At 36.8% G+C, this 23810-nt stretch overlaps 1 protein-coding gene across 3 annotated transcripts; it reads left to right on the top strand.

Moving 5' to 3' along the window:
• Positions 1 to 2807: 2807 nt before the first annotated feature.
• On the top strand, positions 2808 to 16140 carry LOC140854506 (probable chromatin-remodeling complex ATPase chain). 3 transcript variants are annotated; one of them, XM_073250454.1, is made up of 25 exons: positions 2808 to 3118; positions 3727 to 3858; positions 4562 to 4668; positions 8492 to 8604; positions 9338 to 9435; positions 9581 to 9760; positions 9876 to 10097; positions 10489 to 10623; positions 10713 to 10995; positions 11079 to 11152; positions 11467 to 11687; positions 11765 to 11852; positions 11942 to 12035; positions 12145 to 12333; positions 12419 to 12450; positions 12649 to 12725; positions 12805 to 12894; positions 12993 to 13062; positions 13551 to 13608; positions 13683 to 13741; positions 13816 to 13981; positions 14127 to 14305; positions 14397 to 14612; positions 14964 to 15074; positions 15860 to 16140. In XM_073250454.1, exons 1-25 carry the CDS (start codon positions 2894 to 2896, stop codon positions 15881 to 15883), a joined length of 3243 nt encoding a protein of 1080 aa, XP_073106555.1. In that variant the 5' UTR covers positions 2808 to 2893; the 3' UTR covers positions 15884 to 16140. The 3 variants fall into 3 exon arrangements, with proteins under 3 accessions (XP_073106555.1, XP_073106554.1, XP_073106556.1); XM_073250453.1 differs by having other exon boundaries at positions 4547 to 4668; XM_073250455.1 differs by having other exon boundaries at positions 2990 to 3118; positions 3629 to 3858; positions 4547 to 4668.
• Positions 16141 to 23810: the final 7670 nt, after the last annotated feature.

Raw genomic sequence — 23810 nt, 5'->3', positions numbered from 1 at the left:
GAGGAGGGGGCCGGGGCCCACCGCCGGGATGTGGGGCCCGTCGCCGGGGCCTGCGGCCCGCCGCCGGCTATCTGTGGCCGGCGGCCAAGGAGAAGGGAGAGAGAGAGAGGAAGAGAGAGAGGGGGCCGCGGCCCACCGTCGGGATGCGGGGCCCACCGCTGGGGCTTGCGGCCCGCCGCCGGCCGTCTGTGGCCGGCGGCCAAAGAGAAGGGAGAGAGAGAGAGGAAGAGAGAGAGAGAGAGGAAAAGAGAGAGGAGGGGGCCGCGGCCCACCGTCGGGATGCGGGGCCCGCCGCCGGGGCCCGCGGCCCGCCGTCGGCCGTCTGTGGCCGGCGGCCAAGGAGAAGGGAGAGAGAGAGGAAGAGAGAGAGAGAGGAAAAGGGAGAGGACGGGGTCGGGGACCGCCGTCGGGGTGCGCGGCCCGCCATCGGGGCGCGCGGCCCACCGCCGGGATGCGCGGCCCGCCGCCGGCATGAGAGAAATAGAAAAAGAGAGAGAGGGGAAGAGGGAGAGAGAAAGAGGAAGAGGGAGAGAGAGGCGGGAAGAGCTCACTGCCGCCGAGAGCTCGCCGCCGTGCCGCCGTGCCGCCGTACCGTCGGAGAGACGCCGAAGAAGATCGAGAAGGGAGAAGGGAGAAGGAGAAGATGGAGAAGGAAGAAGGAGGGAAAAAGGGGTTTGGAGAGGGAAAAACGCCATTCTCTTTGGCGTTTTCTCCTTTTTTTTATTTTTTTAATTTTTTTAATTTCTTTAATTATCTATTTGTAATCTTTTAATAAATAAATTTAATTAAATAATAAAAATAATAATTTAAATGATAATTTTTAATTTAAATTAAAATTAAATTTTTTAAAATTTATAATTATAATTCTTATTTTATTACTATTTATTTATTTATTTATTTTTTTTATGATATTTTTTTTAAAATTTATTTTAAAATTTTTATCATTTGAAATTATAATTTCAGTTTTCTTCCATTTTTATCTTTTTAGCATTCTATTACGTATTCTTTTCCTTTAGTTAAAATATTTTTTAAACAATTATATTTAAATTAATTTAATTATTTAAAATAATATTTTTTATTTCAATTATAATTATCATTTTTTTTAAAAATTAAAAATTAAAAATTTTATTTTTCAATTAGAATTATAATTTCTATTTTTTTTCAAATCTATTTTTTTCCTTTCTTTCCTTTTTAGGGTATTTTTTATTTTTTTACAATATTTTTTCTTTTATTCAGATAATTTTTTTACAATAATTAAAAAAATTATTTTTTTTAAAGTTTAATTTATAATTTTTTTTTCCATATTTTTTTTTATTTTTTAACTTTTTAATGTATTTATTTTTTGATCAAAATTTTATTCAAATTAAATTTTTTTAAGTCACATTTATAAAATACCCTAAAAAAAATTATAATTAATTTAATTTAATTTTATTCTAAATTTTAATTTTAGTCTTCTTCCATTTTTATCTTTTTGACATTCTATTACGTATTTTTTTTCTTTATTTAAAATATTTTTTAAAAAATAATATTTAAATTACTTTAGTTATTTAAAATATTATTTTTAATTTTAATTATAATTTTAATTCTTATTTCTTAAAATTAAAAATTATAAACTTTGTTCTTCAATTACAATTATAATTTATATTTTTTTCAATTCTTTATGTTTTTATGAAATTTTTTTAGGCTATTTTTAAAAAAAATTTTGAATCTTTTTTAAATAAATTAACTTTAATTTGAGAAAATAATTTAAAAAAATATTTTTATTTCAATTAATCTTTAAAATTTTATTTTTTTTAAAATTTTAATTTATAATTCTTATTTTTTTTGATTTTAAATTTTTTTTTATTTTTTAATGCTACATTTTATTTTTTAAATTTTTTTTAATTTTTTTGACAAGCATTTGCAATAATATTTTTCAATTAAATTTCAAATTTTTATTTCTTTCATATTTCTTTCTCTTTTTTTTTTCATTTTCTATGATATTTTTTATTTTTAAATTTCTTAAGATTTTTTTTCACATTTTTTAAAAAAATTTGAAAAATAAATATCTAAATTAATTTTTATTTTGAATTACAAATTCAAATCTTTATATTCTAAATTTCAATCAAAATTAAAATTTTAATTTATTTATTAATTTCAAATTAAAATTTTTTTTTTTCATTATTTTTTGATTATTTTTTTTTTTTTTTGGGAAAAATTGAAAATGTCATTTTGAATGGCATTTTTAAAAATGTCATTCAAAATGACGTTTTTAAAGATGTCATTTCAATTGGCGTTTATTTTTTTTATTTTTTTTTTGAGATGATGCCATCGTGGAAAATAGGGTGACGTGGAAGGAAAAAAAAAGTTATTCAAAATAATATTTTTTTCTTTTATATTAGTTTGATAAAAAAATTTGATTTTAAATTATTTTAATATTTAAGTTTTTTTCTCGTATTATTCTGAAAAAGAGCTCGCTGAACAATGGGCTTTCTCACAAAAAGAGACCAATGGCTTTTAATAGGTACCCATGGAAATCTAAGATATACTTAGAAAAAATAAAAATCATCTATCTTTCAACGTTTAAGTACACAATAAATGCTCACCGAAAGAGATTCATCCTCCATTACCACACCAAATGGCCACGGGCAAAACCCCAGCCGGGGAAAAGGATTAAAAAATATTAAAAAAAAAAAGGAACCGACTTGACAATAGGCGCGAAAGGTTTCCTCGATCTCTCACACGCACCAAAACTCCACACGTGTGAACCTCCCGGCGCACTATATAAAGCCTCATGTGAGGTTCTTCTCGTTCCACACTCTCTTCTCGTTCTCTCTCTCTCTCTCTCTATCTCTCTCTTACGCTCACGCCACCTTTACCCGTCCGAGATTAAACCCTCGTCCCCAAATTCGCCATGGCGAAGCCCTCGAATTCCGAGGGTATATCCGAGGAAACCCCTTCGATCGGGTCGATCTTCTCCGAGGAGGAGCAAAAGAACGAGGCCGACGCGAACCAAGAAGAGGAGGACGACGAGGAGCTCGAAGCCGTCGCCAGGACGGCGAGCCCCGACGACGACGAGTTCGTAGGTGATGGCGATGAGTCGACCGAGGACGATGAGGCCATCGCGGAGTCAAACGAGGTAAATGGTTTAGACGTGAATAAAAGAAAAATCACGATCTTGCCGATGAGTCCGTGCAGGACTTGGGGCTAGGATTATCAAATCGTTGATTTAGATTTTGAGATCGTTTTTAATGATTTCTCCTGTTTTCCATTTTTTTCCGATAAATGGTTGCACAGCGGAGTAGAAAGATTGATTTTCCCTTCCTTTTCTTGGTGGGTTTGATGTAGTTCATTGGATTTCTTGGTGGTCATTATTTAATTTTGTCTTTCTTGCGTGGTTTCTTTTTGCTATGAAAGTTTGCTCCTTGCGTCGTTAGGGTTAGATTCTTACCATCTGTCTCCGGTCGAATTATTGTTATTGCTTTTGGATTGTGGTTGGTTTTGTTAAGGAGTTAGGTTTTACATGGAAATGGCTTTATGCTATGTACATGAACAGTACTTGGCTGATGATCTCGGAGGAAAAAGATAGAAGCCTAGGTTTTTCTCTTTCAGAAGCTAAGCTTCTCCTCTGATTGTTTTTCCCAAGCAGGTCGGCATCATATCGAGTTCTTTGATGTTAGGGAACCCAGGTATCTGTCAGGAGAAGCTTCTGGATGTGTTGAAGTATTTGCTTTGATATTTATGCAGGCTGGGGAACCATCTGTAAGTGCCGAAATTGCAAAGCGTGAAACAGCCAGGCTAAGAGAGATGCAGAGGCTGAAGAAGCAAAAGATTCAAGAAATACTGGCTCAACAAAATGCTGCCATTGATGCTGACATGGTCTGTAGATTCTGCATGAAACTAACTGGGAAGGATCAATGAGACATAATCTATATGCTTTACAATGCATGCCAAAATTTACCTATTTTATATAACTAGAGTCAATTTACAATGCACTGATTGTGAAGCATTGCATGGCATGAAATCCACATCCTTGTTAAGTGGTCAACCCCTTTTATTTGATATATCGTCAATGTATAAATTAGGAAATGGAATGCATTGGCAGATAAAAAGGGAAAATAAATTTAGTTATGAAGGAAATGCTATCTATGCACAGTCCCCTAAAATTGATCATGGGCAATGTGACTTGCATGTGTTTGATATAGGTAATATATTGTGTGCACGCATGCGCGCGCGTGTGAAAGCCTGATTATGAAAAGACCTTGTTAAATGCAATGCTTTTTTTTCCTGTGCACAGCCACCTTCAGTCCATCTCTATGATGACATGATTTAGATTCTAGAGAGAGTTAAAAACATGGGAAGCATATTAGTAGAAAGAGGATGTATGTTGGGAAAAAGTACATGCTGAAAAAGGGAATGTTCCCTCTCAATTATTTATTTGTTTGTCGTCCATGAGACCGTGACTCATATCGTGTTTCTATAATTTTCCCCTCTAATGGGTTTCTGCTGCTATGCTTGCTTTGTTGCTTCGGTGTTTTTAAGCTTGTCATTTTGTGCAAACTAACAGTTGATACACTGTCAGAACAATAAAGGTGAGGGACGGCTGAAGTATTTGCTGCAACAGACTGAAATATTTTCACATTTTGCAAAAGGTGTACAATCTGCATCAGAGAAGAAGCCACGAGGAAGGTAATATTGCTGGCATCACAATTATTTCATTGGGAGGCATTCTTAATCAAGGAGGCACAGTTGGAAGCCAATGACTAAACTTGTCGAATTTCCTCATGAATGTTTTCCATTTGTTGCAATAGTTGCTTGGTATCTTCTGATTTTAATACTTAATGGATCTCCAAAATTATAAGCATTTAACTAGATATTGAAAACACATTTATCAAACATTTTGATTGATTAATCTAATATCTATTCATAGTTTGCAGCCTTTTAATTAATCAATGTTTCTTATTGACTTAAGTGACATAGAAATGATTCTGCTCCAAGCAATATATTTGATTAGAAATGCTACATTGTTAGGTACTTAATGGTGTAGTAGGTCTTGCTAAGTTTCATGAAAGAGGAGAAGATGCAGATTTAACCACTAGCAAGTGTTACCTGTTTAAGTTAGCTGATTCATATTCTTGAAGCCATCACTGGAAAGTAGTTGCGATTTGAGCATTTTCCATTTCCACGCTCATTAGTTCTCATCAATAATATGTAAATAATGTACACCATGAGGCTCATATATTCCAGAAGGAACTCATATGAATTGCAAGTACAAAGCAACAATCGAAGAACTGACCAATAGATATTTTAGAGATATTTGCCTAGAGAGGGTGAACCTTTGTGCAATGGTTAGGTTGCTTTATTGCAACTCGCAGATCATAGGTTCGTAACACGGAAACAATATCTCCACATCCAAGGGTAAAGCTGCATACATCTGAACCTTCCTAGATCCTGCGATGTTAGAACCCTCATGCACTATGCTTTTGTTTTGTACTAATATTTGCTCAAACCTAGGTGCCCTATCTAGTTGTGCCTTATAACCTGAGTTAATTCATGATTGGGACTAGAAAAGCAGAAATGATTGTATTTTCATTCAAGGCCTATCAGGTGGGCTATGTTTAGGCTTGATTCAGACTTAACTAGTGTGGGCGTATTGTCGCACCAAGCCTCCATCCAAATTTTGAAATTATTTCTAGGTTGGCTTGGGTCATATCTGTCTCATCTGGTAGTTTGATATAAGATAGCTAATGTGAATCTTCAATGCAAATTTGTTCTATGAAAAGCTTGATTTTAGGTTATGGTGTTCTCCATTTGGCCTAATGAAGTTTAAATTAGTTTTCATGTTCCATTTATATTAACTAATGATTGATACATGGTTATAAACTTATAATTTAAAAATAAATTCCTAGGGAAGAAATAATGTAAAGCAAAGTTCTATTTAAACCCCAATTTGGTCCCATCTGACAACAACCCACTGGAACTTGAATATGTTGTGCATGAGTCTTGATTAGCTCTTCCCGGTCTGTATACACATATGTATGTTCCCCTCAATCCGGGAAGTTTCTCTTTCATCTTTCAATTCAAGGCATAATATGGTTCCCTTTAAAGATTTGTTAATGTCACTTGCAAATCTAATTCATCCCCCCTTCGTTTGTTATACCCCTTTGTCTGCTTGTCTGTAGGACTTGATTGCCATTTGTAGTTCCTTAAGAAATCAAGTCACTTAGCAAGTGATTCATTATTTCCTGATAATAGAGGTAAGTAATCTCACTTTGAATCTTTTTGGGTAGGCCCACCGGGCTTTTACATAGCGATTCTAATCCCAAAAGAGTCCACGACGAAGTTAGAATATGATCAATTGAATAGATAGATAGTCCGGTGCTTTAAATATATGGTTAGGTGGGAGAGCGGAACTTCCTCTATCGAAAATTAGAGCAGTAACAAGAAAAGGAAGGTATCAATGAGGGAAAACTGGGGCCTCCTATAATTCGAGCAAAGCTGAAAGCACTACTCCCTTCATCGCTCAGGACGCCAACCTTCTTTCTAAAGGTCAACTGCAGATCCGTAAAGTCTTTCTCTCCGTTCTATCCATGATCTTTTGTGCTCGGGATTGCTTCTCCCCTTGTTTTTCTCTCTGCCCTGATAATAGAGACAATTGGAAAGGATCTCATGCCTCCTATAGAGTCACCCTCACTTTAAGAAACCTTAACTAAGAGTGGATGAACGATGTTGTGCTCCCTTCCATCTCTTTTTGGTTCAGACTTTTTTGACTTGATATTACTTGCTAGAATTAGGAGTTGGTGTGAGAGTAGGTATGGGTGCATAGGAGTGGACATTTAAAGAACACTTCAATTAAGGAAGTGCTTAGGAAGGAAGTACAAGTTTGAGTTTCCTTGATATTTCCGAAGCAGGTAAATTATCCTAGGTAGAAGTTTCCTTCTACTAAGACCTGACTAAGGGATCCTAATTATGAAGGAAAAAAAAAAAGGAGATGTTGTGCCCTTCTTCTTATGTGCACCAAACCTTGTTTCATCTATCTATAAATCATGACATTGTTTCATAAGAAGATTCGTCCAATCATGGCCTTCTATTCATTTGTTTTTTAATTTTATTATTTTGTTGATATGCTCCCCACATTTATGGGTTTAGCATAAATTACTTAATTTTAAATCTCTCTTTTAACATTTGTATTTTTTCCATTGATTTTTAGTACTAGATTTTAAATCTCTCTTTTCAATAATTGAAGAACAGGAAATAAGTAAAATGAAAAATCTGATTTTTGTGATGTTTGATGGGTGGAATGGAGTGCACATGTTAAGGATATGAACTTTGTGACTTCTGTAACAATATTTTCATATGGGACAAGATGTTGGCCTATCTTCTATATTGGACATTTGGCAATATGATACATGTGAAATTTCCGCTCTTATTATCTTTGCAACTATAAACTAATATCTCCAAGATCATTCTTCTATGCAGGATCAGTATGTTGGCCGAGATGTTCTGATTTCTCCTTTACAATTTTAAATGAACAATTTTAATGATCAATATCAACATTAATGCCTAGAAGTGGTAGTTGATTAGGTTCAACCAATTATTACAGTATTCAGATATCTTGATTCCAATGATATTGGTTGAGGTCTTAGAACAAATGGAAACCACGGGGCATCTCGAAATTGACCATCCACCAAGATGGCTAAGATCTTAAGTTTTTAATACTTTGTTTTGTAATTAAAATATGGTAGTTATTAATTTTAAATTATATTTCTTTGCATAATGAGGCATCTCTGTGATAAAAAGTACATTACCTTGTTATGATCCCGGCAATCCGGGATCTTGGGAGGGGCAAACTGGGGATGAACCTAGCATTTGACTTTTTTTTTTGTTCCTTTTGCACAAAGTGGCTTCTCTAGGACTTGAACCTGCACTATTGCATGTGCTAGACCAAGTCTTTCACCACCGCACCAAGCAATGACCCCTGTGAGGAATCTCTGTGATCATTTGGAAATAGAAAGTTAATTTTTGACCTTGGTGTTTTAGTTTGGATTCCTTTTGGATTTCTGACCTATGTTTTTAAGGAATTATGTGAATATAATGTTGTTCCTTTTCTCAGGCTTTTGTTTGGTGGGGGGGGGGGTCTTGTTGATTTGATTTATGATGTCTACAAAAACATCTTGGTGAAAAAGGATGCCTTTTCATAAGAATCTGTTAAAAATAGTTTTCATCTGATGGGCCATGAGAGTTTGCTGTTAAACATCTAAGAGTCCAGCTATGTGATTTTGATGATCAAATTGTTTCAAATGGTTTAATTTTTGCTTGGCTCTTCCTATGCCCCTAAATATTATTTCTGTAAAGAATCACTTAAAATTTATTCTGTTTATTGGATTCTTTTTTTTTTTTTTTTCAATTGCTAAAAATCTTTATCATACTGTGTGATGTTTCTGAGGACACTTTTTGGAGTACTTGTAATATGTTACTTTGCACGACATGTTTCTGATGCAATCTTTTTCAGGGGCCGCCATGCATCAAAATTAACTGAGGAGGAAGAGGATGAAGAATGCCTTAAGGAGGAAGAAGGTGGTTTCTCTACTGCAGGAGGGACACGTTTAGTTTCACAACCATCTTGTAAGTTTCCTCTTATAAGGAGTCCTTATTATATGAAAGCCTTGCACATTCGCATGCATGCTCTAACGTGATTATTTTACAATGATGAATGAAATATGCAAATAAGCTATCTTCCATCCATTTTTTCATCATCTTCCGTTCTCTTCTTCAATCTCTCTTTTTTCTTTGAATGATTGGATGACATGTGTACCATAAAAATAAAAAGTCTCCAAAAAAGAAACAAGATTGGACATATGAGAACCATATGACATCTGCCCCTTTTTGACATGCAGCACCTGAGGACTTGAAAATGTTGGAACTCAGAACTGTTCCAATAAAACCTATCAATGGTTCAATATACATTTGATCACCCTGTCAACTGCTGATCTATGGGAAAATAACACATCAATAATAGTAATGCTTGGCATGTGTTTCCATGTTTAGAGTCAAGCATTGAGAAGTTTAGATGATGCAATAAGTAATATAATGGTGGTAGATCAGTATGGTCACACTGAAAAGACAAGTGTTAAGGAGTTGCAATAATGTGTACCATCATTTCCACAATATTGAATACTTAGTTTTCATCACCATGATCTAATTATGTGTGGAAGACATTCAAGCTTCTTTTTCCAGGTTAAATTTAAATAATTTTCTCTTACCAATGTTGGACCTGCCCTTGTATTTTCTGGCTTGTTAGTGGTCAGACTTTTGGACTTGTGTGTTTGATATTGCTTTTTATATCTTTTCTTCTCAGGTATACAAGGGAAAATGAGGGATTACCAACTGGCAGGATTAAATTGGTTGATAAGGTTGTATGAAAATGGAATCAATGGAATCCTAGCTGATGAAATGGTACACATGGAATTACTTTTCATGCTTTTTTTTCTCCCATCCTTTAACTACCCTGCTTGATTTTATAACAGATTGAGTTAAACACAATTGTGGAAGATGGTTTCTTTCCTTAAATTGTTTGTAATATGGTATATTTGTCGTATAGGGTCTTGGGAAAACTTTGCAAACCATCTCTCTACTGGGTTATTTGCATGAGTTCAGAGGGATTACAGGCCCTCATATGGTGGTTGCACCAAAATCTACCCTTGGCAACTGGATGAAAGAGATTCGACGCTTCTGTCCTGTTTTGCGTGCTATAAAGTTTCTTGGAAACCCAGATGAAAGGGTCTGTCAGAATCTTATACTCTTTCTTCATTGTTTTTAAGCGTTATTATATGGCTGAATTGTATCTGTACTGTAACTTTTTTTTTCATTTTTTTGCTTTTTTTTTTTTTTTGCAGAAACATATACGTGAGAATTTATTAGTGGCTGGGAAGTTCGATGTATGTGTAACTAGTTTTGAAATGGCCATCAAAGAAAAAAATGCCCTAAGGTGCTTTAGTTGGCGTTATGTTATTATTGATGAAGCTCATCGGATAAAAAATGAAAACTCTCTTCTATCTAAAACAATGAGACTCTATAATACAAACTATCGCTTCCTTATTACGGGAACACCTCTTCAGGTATTAATTTTCTTCAAATTGCATTTTCTTTGAGTGTTTTCACCTTTATAGGTGCGGGTCCCATTTGCTTTTCCTGCTATATTTGTGCAATTCAATAAGCCAAACTACTTTTTCTTTTGCAAACACCTTTACCTAATATACTACTTTGGTCTTAAAGTACCGTGCACAAATTGATTTCATGTCTTCCTGACTGAATTTTAGTATGGCAAAATGGGTGTACCATTAAACATCAGTGATTGGGATTTGCATCATATTTTGTTTACATGCATTTTTTTTTGAGATTTTTTTGGCACATTTTCACAAGCAGTCTCTGTTGTTCAATTCATAGTTAGTTCAATAAAGCTTTTTGAACAAATGTATTTGTGTTAACTGTTAATTTCTATATTTGCAGAACAATCTTCATGAGCTATGGTCTCTTCTTAATTTTCTACTCCCTGAGATATTTAGTTCAGCTGAAACCTTTGATGAATGGTTTCAAATATCCGGGGAAAATGATCAGCAAGAGGTTGTCCAACAACTTCACAAGGTAAAATGAGAATATATTATTGGTAAACTTGCCTGCTTTTATTGGATTAATGGTGTTAACAAGTAATTCTGTTTCTTTTCATTTTTAAGGTTCTTCGTCCATTTCTTCTCAGAAGGCTCAAATCTGATGTTGAAAAAGGTTTACCTCCAAAAAAGGAAACCATACTCAAAGTAGGAATGTCCCAGATGCAGAAGCAGTATTATCGTGCTCTGCTTCAGAAAGATCTGGAGGTCATTAATGCTGGAGGAGAACGTAAACGTCTTCTAAACATAGCTATGCAGCTGCGTAAATGTTGTAATCATCCATATCTGTTCCAAGGTGCAGAACCTGGCCCACCTTTTATGACAGGAGAACATCTTATCACAAATGCTGGTAGGATAAAATCTGTTGGACACTTGGACCTTTTGACCTTTCAAACCAAGCACAGGCTTCACGACCTTATGATCTCTTTTCAGGAAAAATGGTTCTTCTAGATAAATTGCTGCCCAAGTTAAAAGAGCGTGATTCCAGAGTTCTAATATTTTCACAGGTTCAAACCTCTTCCATATATTTGCTGTTGTATTGCAGACAATTTTACTTTCAGCTTTGTAATGCCTGAATCCAGAAAAGTTTACAAAAGAACATGCAAAATACTCACAAGTTAAGCCATTTTCCCTGGATCATGAACTGGTATTGCTGAGCAACAAACAAGTATTGCTTGTACAGAGACCTTTTCCCTTTTTTGGAGTCATTCAATTTATACTCTTCTTGTGTATATGTATAGAATATGCCGATTCTGTGGATTTCATATTTCATAACTGCTTGTTAAATATTTTCTGCTAATAATTTGGTTTTGGTATGTAGATGACTAGACTTCTGGATATCTTGGAGGATTATTTAATGTTTCGCAGATACCAATACTGTCGCATTGATGGTAATACTGGTGGGGAAGAACGTGATGCTTCGATTGAAGCTTTCAATCAGCTGGGGAGTGAAAAGTTCATTTTCTTGCTCTCAACCAGAGCTGGTGGCCTGGGAATTAACCTTGCCACCGCAGATGTTGTTATTCTTTATGACAGTGATTGGTAATTCTCTTTATACATTTATGCTTCATTCTTATATCATGCTTGTTTGGCCTTATTTTTTCTGTCATTGTATTTAGGAACCCTCAAGTTGATTTGCAAGCACAAGATCGTGCCCACAGGATTGGTCAAAAAAAGGAAGTTCAAGTGTTTCGTTTCTGCACAGAGGTCTAACCTTATGGAGTTAATTAAATAAAAAACTTTAGTGTGAAACAATGTATAGAAAAGCTTTTAACATTTGTCTCATAAAAATGCAGTACACAATAGAAGAAAAAGTGATTGAGAGGGCATATAAGAAACTTGCACTTGATGCTTTAGTGATCCAACAAGGTCGGTTAGCAGAGCAGAAAAGTAAGTAATCTCCTTTTTAAGATTTTGTGGCCTTCTTGTAATGCAGTTTATATATGTATATGTTCAAGAAAGTCTTATATCATGTTTGTTTTTGATTTCTTTAATGCAGCTGTTAATAAAGATGAATTGTTGCAAATGGTGAGATTTGGTGCTGAAATGGTCTTCAGCTCCAAGGATAGCACAATAACAGATGAGGATATTGACCGTATCATAGCTAAAGGAGAGGAGACAACAGCTGAGCTTGATGCTAAAATGAAGAAATTTACGGAAGATGCCATCAAGTTTAAAATGGATGATAGTATGTGGATTCCTTCCATTGATCTTTCAGTTTCTTTGATAAACCAAATGGTTAGCTTCATAATGCTTGTATCTTTTTTGTGCAGCTGCTGACCTTTATGATTTTGATGATGAGAAGGTACACTGATTTGAAATATATTGTGGTTCCATATCAAAGTTGCTTGGTCTCTTTGTTTACAAGCTGCTTCTCTGTTGTATACTTCTTTTTTTTTTTTTTTGAATGATTCTTGGAGAGTCTTAACTTGCTTTGGCCGTATATGTATTATGAGTATGAGTTATTGAGTCGATATTCATTTCCCCTTCTGTTTTTCTGAAGGATGACAACAAAACTGACTTCAAGAAACTTGTCACTGAGAACTGGGTTGAATCTTCAAGGAGGGAGAGAAAACGAAAGTAAGGCCATATTATTGGCTGCAGATAGTGTTTTTATTTATTCTTTACAAACCTAATTATTTTCCACCAATTTATGTAGTTACTCAGATGCTGATTACTTTAAGCAAGCATTGCGGCAAGGTGGTTCGGCAAGAGCAAAAGAGCCACGGATTCCTCGCATGCCTCAGTTGTAAGTTTAATTTGGTGTTGGCCCCTTTTCTGCTTATATGTTGTACTGGACTACGAGTGACCACTGAACATTTGGATTGATGCTACCATATTTTACAGACATGATTTTCAATTTTTCAACACAAAGAGATTAAGTGAATTGTATGAAAAAGAAGTGCGGTATCTTATGGTATGTGCCTACTGGACATGCTCTTTAATATTCTCTTCTTTTTTCCTGTTTACCTTCTTTTTTCTAATCTTGCACTTGTTTGCTTTAACCTTCTACTTTTTTGTATAATTTTTTTGAATGGGCAGTAGTTGAACTGAGTGGTCATTTCTTTCTGAATCCAATCCTGAAAGCATCCCCAACTACAAATACAGATACTTATCATAAAACTGTCGATAGAAGCTGTCCAACGACCCTCTCACTAACATGTCCAACAACCCTCTCACTACTGTTTTAGATGGGTATTTTTCTTCTGATTTCCTCAATACCTAGCCTGTCATCCTACCAAGCTATGTACAACTGCGAAGGCTGCTGCCTCTTCCTGCTTATATCTCTGTTTACAAGAGGCTATCATAAGGCTTTTTCTGCTATTGTTTAGCTGGTAAAAGGATTTTGATCTAAACCCTCTGTCAAGGACATGGGTGATTTTGTTGTTTGTTTATATTGTTCAGCATACACATCAAAGGAATCAGTCAAAAGACCCATTTGGTGATGGTGATGAGTCTGAAGGTATTGTATTCATTTAGCAGATATTGTCTTGGTTGATTTGTGGTTGGAACTGATAATTTTGAATGATTCTGTAGAGTTGGGTGATCCCTTGACTGCGGAGGAGCAGGAAGAAAGGGAGCGGTTGCTAGAAGAGGTGAGCGAGATCATTGGTCGGTGACATTGATGTGGGCAACAATTTTTTATGATTATAGCTTTTGCAAATTCCAGGGTTTTTCAACATGGACAAGGAGAGACTTCAATACATTTATTCGGGCATGTGAGAAGTATGGCCGCAATGACATAAAGATTATAGCTTCTGAAATGGAGGGAAAAACAGAGGAGGAGGTAGAAAGATATGCCAAAGTCTTTAGAGAAAGATACAAGGAATTGAATGGTATATGATGCTTTATCGAATTGCAGATGACATACTTTTCTCTTTCTATTCAGTATTCACATAATGTGTACTGCAGAAATCAAAATTGGTTTTCTATCTTCACATCCTGATATTATGTGCTTGATTTTGCTTGGTGTCCCATCAGATTATGATAGAATAATCAAGAACATTGAAAGAGGAGAGGCAAGAATCTCTCGCAAGGATGAGATAATGAAGGCAATTGGGAAAAAGTTAGATCGTTACAAGAATCCTTGGTTAGAATTGAAGATTCAGTATGGCCAAAACAAAGGGAAGCTGTACAATGAAGAATGTGACCGCTTCATGGTACCCAATTTTTATGGGTCTCGCATGATCAATTAATGATATCTTTTTGGCCTACTGGCATGTCTTGATACTATATTATTTATCTTTTCAGTTATGCATGGTTCACAAACTTGGATATGGGAATTGGGATGAGCTGAAAGCAGCATTCCGTGCTTCACCCTTATTCCGGTTTGACTGGTTTGTGAAGTCCCGCACTGCTCAAGAGCTTGCCAGGCGCTGTGATACCCTCATCCGCCTGGTGGAGAAAGAAAATCAGGAATATGATGAGCGGGAGAGACAAGCTCGCAGAGATAAAAAACTTGCTAAGGTTGTGCTTTCTAATCTTATTACTGGCTTTTCAGAATTGGATGTGTTGTTATATTCTTTTGACTTTGCAAGTTGTCTGAAACTTTTTATGCACATCATCATGACGGTGTTCCTATATTAAAATGTTCGAAGACCTGACCACCTCTTTCCACTCATCCTCTGATTTCATAGACATAATTTTATCACATTGATGATTATTACAGCTTATTTAGATATGTATGCAACTGAAAGTTATTGACCTTCCTCCTTGTTTATAATTTTATCGCATTGATGATTATTACAGCTTATTTAGATATGTATGCAACTGAAAGTTATTGACCTTCCTCCTTGTTTTGTTGTCCCTGCCTTTCAGAATTTGACACCATTCAAGCGGTCCATGTCAAGGTCACCAGCTATGGAAAACCGTGTGCTGGCTTCTTTCAAGAGACGGAAGCAAGCGGGGATGGATGACCCTGCAGTCTCGGTAAGTTCATCTGTTCAATGCACACCACTTTTGCCATGGCAGAAATTTCTTCAGTTGCTGACGTTTGGAATGAGATGGGGAAGCAACCATTAAAAATTATGTGGGAGATGAATTGTATGGGAGTAGATTAGAAAAACTGAAAAGTGGATATTGACAAAAAATTGCTTTTTGGAAGAGTAAATAGAAGCTGACTTATTTTGCTTGTTGCCTGTTGTTTATTTGGGGAAAGAAATTATAATCATGAAACTGAACTACTTAACAGATGAGCATATGCTACCCAAATTTTGAGTTGGAGTATTATAAGGTCCATTCTCTACTTTGGAGTACTTTATGGGTGCCTGCCATGTTTGCAAGGAGTTCCTGCATCTTGGGGTGATGAAAATGGTTTTGGTATCTTGACCCATGGGGAAACACCAAAAAGAAGGCAAAACCTAATTCCACTCTTTTTTTCATTTTCTTTTTCATGAAGCTTTTATTTGGGCATAGCTATTTGAGAAGTGAGAGTAGAATTTTCAACTTGTTTGAAAGGTCACAACTCCTAGTAGTTTGTCCCAAGTGAAATCATGAACTTTGGAGCCTACTGTTCAACACATTATCCGGTCATGGTCTTGATTAAAACCACTTGGATTTTGTTCGAAAAACTTCTGTTGTCTTCCATTTTTCTGTCATTGAACTTTTGCAACGGACTTGCATGCTGCATCTCTTTGAGCGACTTGTGAACATGGTTCTTAAATAATGATTGAACGTACTGATGTACGATTTGTTTTTTCATGTACTTGTGACAGGGGGGAAGGAAGAGGAGGGGATGATTTTATCTAAGAGTCAGCTGCCTCTTTTTGAAGTTTGGGACCAAAGACATCCTGGAAATATAGGCAAGTATTTTTAGTTGTAGCACATTGCTCAATTTGTCTGAATACATGGGCTTCACATGATCTGCTCTTAATATATAGCAAAAGCTGTTATCCCATCTTCTCCAGACAAATGCTGGCTGTGGTATCTGTAGTTTGCCATTCTAAAGATGACATCTCATAATGTGGTTATACTAAAGGTTAACCCCTTCCTTCCATTTTTGTTGTTCAGGAGTGAATTATTTTGAATGTTGGTGAGTCCAAAGTGTATTCTATCATAGCATTTTTTCTTGAGCCTCGAAATATGGTTGTTTATAATTTGCTATTTAGGTCAGAAGTTGCACACAAACACCTGGTGGAGAGCTTGACAAACAAATTTTGAAATAAAGTGCATGTCAACCTGTTCCCGAACGAATGTGTATGACATGCCGATTAAGTTAAATATGAGTGGGCTGTCACGCGACTATCCTATTGCTCCTCTCTAACATGCTTTACTTTGACAACAGCATGTACCAGGAAGGTCAGTCCTGTGACATTTTTTTGTGTTAGTGAAGAACAGAGTTCTTTCTGCTCTTTTTATGTTTTATATCCCCCCCCCCCAACAACCAAAAGAAGAAGAAGAAGAAGAAAGAAACTGTGATTGTTTTGGTATCTGGTACATTGTCATGCATAGCACAAGATTATGTGATGTTGTGCTAAGGTTCTGGTTAATCATGGAGGCTTGTTCTAGTTTTAAGAGAAGGATTAAGTAAAGCTTGGGTTACTGTGGAAAATGTAATCCCTCAGCCTGCTCATAATTTTGCGACGTTGTGGCTGTACTGTCAATGTATCGTCCAGGATATCTCACTTAGGGCCTGTTCAGAAAATTATTGCTCGGGGCGATCCTTAATGGATTACAAAAAAGACATCAGGATCTGATATTGTTATCCTACGGGGATTGGCCCCAGCGACCCCCTTCTGCCTCTGCTTTTAGTCCCTTGATACCCCAAGATGTTCCTTCGGATCTAGTAGGAACTTCCCAAACAGGTTCCTACATGGATTATTCTACCTCCCCAATTTCTGTTTTCATTTGCAGTTTTTTTTCCTGATGAAGTTGGATTTATTATATCAATCTTGTAAATACATCCATAGAAATCAAAAAATAAAATATCTTACAAATCGCAAGTGCAAGATAGTCCCATGTAATTAACCATATATATATTTGTAGGTTTTAATTGGTAGAATCATATTTGTGGGTTTGTTAGCCTTTTAATTTGAAAAGGAAGAAGTTAATTATGTGAGACCAGCTTTCTCTCTTTTTTAAAGTCTGTTGATAGCTAAATTATAAGTATGCATAGGTGTGGTGTAGTTGGTCCTTCACCGGGAGCACCGCAGGAAGACCTTGTTTATGTTTAATGGAGTGAGTAGAATGCTGATAAGTGGTCCAGTTCTTTAGTACAAGCTTAACTTATTACTAGAGCTTAAATAATTGTCTCCCTAATTCTGAAGTTAGGATTTTGATTGCAGTGTATTCACTGAGTGTGGAGAAAGCTCGCGTTTACTAATTCGAATGAGCAAAAAAAAAAAAAAAAAAAATGCAATTGAGATATAAAAAGAAAACTGTTGGTCAGGTAGATAAGACTTCCAAAAAAATAAGGTTCTCGTTTGGATGAGTTTTACCGGGGAATTTTAAAATAATAATTAACTATTAACGTGATAATTAAATTAGATTTTTCAAATTGAAAAATTACTATTGGCAAGAAGGGATGCTTTAGGTTAAGAAATATGTTTACAACTACAGAAAATCTGTGTGAGAAAATTTTGTGTGCATTTTAGGATAATTCTATGCAATTGAATGAAGAGAACTTAAGAATCATAATGCAGAATTCTCCATACTCTATTCCATAGAAATGGTTGAACAAAACCTTCCACAATAATCTCAAGTAGAATAGCTAACATATGCTCACAATTGAATCAAGTTATAGAGCTTAAGTCAAACTCCAATACCAACAAAGGAAGAATGGTTCCTTCTTTAACGGAAAAAAAAAAAGGAAGCTCCGATACCAACAAAGGAAGAAAGGTTCCTTCTTTAATGGCAAAAAAAAACGAAGAAGGGAAGAAGAAAGCAATACTGTCAAAATTTTACATTTCACTTTATGAGAAATTCTTTGTGCATCGCGGGCGGTGTAGAAAATTTGATGTAGAGTGCATCGCTTTATGTGATTGGTTCATTTAGCCATCACTTTTCAACGCATATTTAATATCTATAGTTTCATTTTTTCGTTTAAAAATTTTGTATGACGAAAATATCTGTCCTTTATAAAAAATTATGGCATCCTGTGGTATATTATGATTTTCTATACATAGGATGTCATAATATGATTTAGAAAATTATGACATCTTATGGTATATTATGACATTTTGCATCAAATTATTATTTTTTGCATTTAGGATGCCATAATATGGTTCAGGATGTCATAATATGGTCTAAAATATCATAATATAGAAGGAGCATTTTTGTCCAACTACTTTCAACGTACATTTAATGCTTATTCTGTTTTTTTGTTTGAAAATTTTGAATGACGAAAATGTCTTTACTCTTTGAAAAAGATTATGACATTTTGTAGTATATTATGATATACTGCGTTAAAATTATGACTTTCTGCATGTAGGATGTCGTAATTGAAGGAAAAATCGTCTTTTTCCTGTGTAGGATCTTCCAGATTTCATCAAATCTGGGGTGGAATAAATTTTAAATTTTTATCCTACGCTATTTCAGATCTAATGTCTATTAGATCTAATTTTATTATCTGATATTTTAATTTCAAAATTAAATCTAAAAGTTTGAGAAACATAGACATTCCTCAAGGGTAATCTAATTACCCTGTAGATGATCGCAGCACTACCTGAGGTTCTGATGTAGCCATGCAAGTACCTGACCTCTATCAGTATCCACTCAAGTAGGATCTGGAACGTCTTCTCCTCGCGATTCTACGCTCCAAAAATCAGATCTAAATCTAATTAGGAAGATCTTCAAAAGCTTCCTGAAGTTGGAGCAGCAGCCTGTCGAAGAAGTCCTGCAGCCTTCTGTTCCAGGCGTCACCACGCTTTGCACCTATGCCAGATGAACGTCCAACTTCTTAGACGTGAAAAGGGGAGAAAGAAGAGCAGGGAGGATATAGAGAAGAGGGGAGGGGGCGGCAGCCAATGGGTTTTTTGCACAAAACAAGTTCTGCCCCGAAACCCTAGGTGCAGCAGGGTTTATATAATTTCTGTATGCTGCGCAGTGCCACATCATTCGACCAATCAAAAAATTTTAATAAATTCTAAAAAAATTTTGATTGATGGAGTGATGTCATCTGATCATATCAGATAAGAACCCCACCTTATCTCCAAAGGTGGCACCAACATTGGATAAGCACAAATAGAGTGGCGCCAAAGAGTCCAAGTTTATCTGGACTCTTTGGTTCTTATCCAATTGGGGTGCTCACTTAAATCCAATTGGGCTCATACCATAATCTGATTATGGCATCCAATTTGATTAGGTTTAGGTATGTGAACACTCCACAAAAATTCTCCAATGAATCCTCTTTAGTTTAAGACTCATATGTCAACTTTTGACAGATGTCCTAAAATGAAATTGGCAGGTGCTAGAAATTAGCAGGTGTTGTCTTAAATTCATCTCATGAATTAAGACAAGCCTTTTCTGAGCTGGACAAGCTTCATTTAAACTGAGAGAAACCTTCCAAGGTTCTCTGGATGAGCCAGATCACATTTGGCTCAGTAGAGACAGAAAAGATTACACGAGGAGAAAGTTAGGCTCAATCGAGTGCTAGCACGATTTTCTTGAACCTAATTGGATCTTATCCAAATCAATTGGGCTAGCCAATTGATGACATCCAGACTCTAACCCTTGTTTGTGTGATCCAGTTAGGTTCAATTCTGTATGGTAATGAGACATGTCGTGATCTCATCATCGACATCATCGAAACTCTTTTGATGGATCAGAACTCTTCCGATTCAGACAATTAGAATGATCGATCATCAAAATCATTCTAATTACTCCCAAAATCCACCAGTGACACCTAGCAGTATATGGTGGCAACCCATCAGAACTGAAGACGAACCTCTCGGTGCAGCTACCTGTGTGATTGAGTTCCTCTATCATGAGTCCCGACTGAATTAGGGTTAAGGTGAACTCGTCAAACCCAACATCAGTCATATGAATCAATCGATCGATCCGAGTCAGATGTGAAACCCCAATGGAAAACTCTTTTTCATTATTTCACTCTGCCATGGCTATGGGCTTAAGGACTCGATCTTTCGATCACCATAGGACTACTCCTCTCATCTACCGAGGTTGATAGATCTCATCTTGATGCGATCTGGTTCCTATAATGAATATGCTACAGCCAACATACACCTCAGGGTTCCGGATGGCTAGGAGATCGAGTTATGGTGTAGTCAAACTATAACACACTCAAGGTGAACCGACGATGTACCTCAGGTCAAAGAACTAGACACACAACTGCAGCATCGAGCTAGTCATCGATGAGAAGTAGACTTCCTTATGACTGCTTGAGGTGGTCACGCTCAGTACTCTCGTTCTCAACGAATACCTGTACTCTCGCTCTGGTGTCTCTACACCGTAGACTCAAGACTCATCTACCCTAAAAAGCGATCGTACACCAACCTTCCGGATCGATCACCATCCTCGTGATGATCCTATGGTCAGGAGCAGTTTATGAGTTAGTTATGTAAATCATACTTTAAATTTTTAACTCTTGAAAATATGAATTAACATTCTCACTAACTCAAAGGATGTATCACAGAACAATGTACACAATGTGATAGAAGAATAACCTTTTATTCATTTATAGTCAAAATTACAATTTTGCCCTTAGATTTGTACAGGAATGTGTCAGCCGATCTGGCATCTAGGGCACACATCTAACAAACTCTCACTTGACCTAATGCCAATTGCTACATATCTAAGTCCCATCTTCTCAAGGTGGGCTTCGATCTTCTGTTGGCCCAATGGCTTAGTCAGCGGGTCTGCCACATTGTCTGTGGAGTCGACTCTCTTGACCTCGACATAACCCTTTTCGAGGTAATCACGGATCAGATGGAATCATCGCTCGATGTGCTTGGACTTCTGGTGAGACTTGGCTCCTTAGCTAGGGCTATGGCACCATTATTGTCGTAGTAAAGAGAGATGGCATCCGATGACATCACTCCAAGCTCTGCGGCAAACTTCTTATACCAGAATGCCTCCTTCGCAGCTTCCGATGCAGCAATGTACTCTGCCTCCATGGTGGAATCTGCAATCACCGTTTGCTTGAAACTCTTCCAGCTAACTGCACCACCATTACAAATGAACAGACTCTCAGATGTCGACTTTCGATCATCTATATCAGACATAAAGTCTGAGTCTTAATCCCTGAATCTGGAGTTCTCCATTCCCAAAGACTAGAAACATATCCTTAGTCCTTCTCAAGTACTTAAGGATACATTTCACAGAAGTCCAGTGCTTTTCGCCTGGATTCGACTGATATCTGCTTGTGACACTCACAGCATGGGCTATATCAGGTCGTGTACATAGCATGCATACATGAGGCTCCCTATTGCCGAAGCATAAGGGATCTTGCTCATGCGTTCAATCTCCTCAGGTGTGCTAGGGCACATCTTCTTGGAGAGATGAATGCCATGTCTAAAAGGCAATAAACCTCTTTTGGAGTTTTCCATGCTAAACTCTTTAGCACCTCCTCTATGTACATCTTCTGTGAAAGTCCCAGCATCCTATTTGGTCTATCTCTATAGACCTTAATACCCATATAAAGGATGCCTCTCCTAGATCTTTCATAGAGAACTCCTTAGACAACCATATTTTGACTGAGGTCAACATGGGAATGTCATTCCCAATTAGGAGGATGTCATCCACGTACAATACGAGGAAGACAACTGCGCTCCCACTGACCTTTTTGAACACACATGGTTCTTCCTCGTTCTTGATGAAACCAAATGTTTTGATCACATCATTGAAACGAGTATTCCAACTCCGAGATGCTTGCTTAAGTCCATAAATGGACCTTTGCAGCTTGCAGACCTTGTGATCACATCACTGGATGTGAATCCAAGTGGCTGTTCCATATAGATATCTTCCTCAAGATGTCCATTTAAGAAGCCATTTTCAGTCCATCTGCCATATTTCATAATGAAATAGGCTGCAACAGCAAGCAATGTGGGATGATTTTAGCATGGCTACGGGGAGAAGGTATCCTGATAGTCAATGCCTTCGCGCTGACTATAACCTTTCGCTACGAGCCTAGCCTTGAATGTCTCCACATTCCCATCTGCACCTATCTTTCTCTTGAAGATCCATTTACACCCAATAGGTACAATACCTTTAGGTGGATCTACCAAGGTCCAGACTTGGTTTGAGTGCATCGAGTCAATTTCTGATCTCATTGCCTCTAACCATTTCTCAGAATCGATATCTGATATCGCCTCACATAGGTCTTGGATCATCACCATGAACCCCATTTCCCATGAGGAATATTTTTCTACATCCTCTTGTATAGTACCTAGGTACCTTTCAGGAGGACGGAAAACCCTAGTCGATCTACGAGGTGGAAGAGGTTGTGTTAGGACTAGTTCTAATTGATTGGGTTCCTCAGGTTCTTTAGCTTGTTGCTCTTGGAGACATTCTCCTTGAGCTTAATTATTCTTCCGATGCCACCATCTTGAATAAACTATTTTTCAAAAAAATAGCATTTCAACTCACAATCACATTATGATCTTTCGAATATAAAAATAGTATCCTAATACTCTTTAGGATATCCTATGAATCAGCTCTAAAAGATCTGAATTCTAACTTGTCCGTCTGCTGTCTCTTGACATGAGCCAGACAACCCCAAATTCTGAGATGATTCAGAATTGGCTTCTTACCATGCCATATCTCATACGGTGTGGTAGGAATATTTTAGAGGGAACCCTATTCAATACATAAATTGCTGTCATGAGACAATATCCCTAAAGAAAATCAGGGAGGTCCATGAAGCTCATCATGGAACGGACCATATCTAATAGGGTCCGATTTCTCCATTCTGAAATTTCGTTGAGTTGAGGCGTTCCAGGTGGAGTCCATTGTGAGACTATGCCATTGTCCTTAAGATAGTCTAGGAATTTCGACTAAGATATTCACCTCCTTAATCTGATCGAAGAACCTTAATGGGCTTTCCTGTTTGTTTTTCTACCTCATGTCTGAATTCTTTGAACTTTTCAAAGGCTTCAGACTTGTGTTTCATTAGAAACACATACCGTACCTAGACATATCATCGGTAAAGGTAATGAAGTAGACAAAGTTAACTCTAGCCGGCACATCAAATGGGCCGCACACATCCGTATGTACTAGGGCAAGTAGGTCTGTGGCCCTTTCCCCATGTCCCACAAAAGGGAGCTTGGTCATTTTGCCTTGAAGGCATGATTCACAAACTGGATATGACTCGAAAGTCAACGGACTCAGTAGCCCGATTTCTCTAATTTGTTAACCCTGTCTTCCGCTATATGACCTAACCTTAGGTGCCACAGATACTTATCATTTAGACTATCTCTAGGCCTTTTAATTCCTATGGCATTCACATTTTGCTCAATATTAAAAATAGATACATCAACATGTAACTGATAGAGACCATTAATAACAAAACCATTTGCAACTTTATTATTTTCATAAAAAATATTACAATGGTCCTTATGAAAGCTAATCACATAGCCTTCTTGTGCTAAACATGAAATAGAAATCAAATTTCTACTTGCTGCAGGCACATAATAACAGTCTCTTAAAACTAAATCTAATCCTAACGGTAATCGCAGAGGGTAGGTTTCCACGGCTACGGCAGTAACTCTTGCT

Source organism: Elaeis guineensis, unplaced genomic scaffold (genome assembly GCF_000442705.2).
Source record: "Elaeis guineensis isolate ETL-2024a unplaced genomic scaffold, EG11 Super_Scaffold_1000024, whole genome shotgun sequence".
Lineage (NCBI taxonomy): Eukaryota > Viridiplantae > Streptophyta > Magnoliopsida > Arecales > Arecaceae > Elaeis > Elaeis guineensis.
The sequence above is the reverse complement of the archived record's forward strand: the minus strand, read 5'-3'. Positions and strand labels throughout refer to the sequence as shown.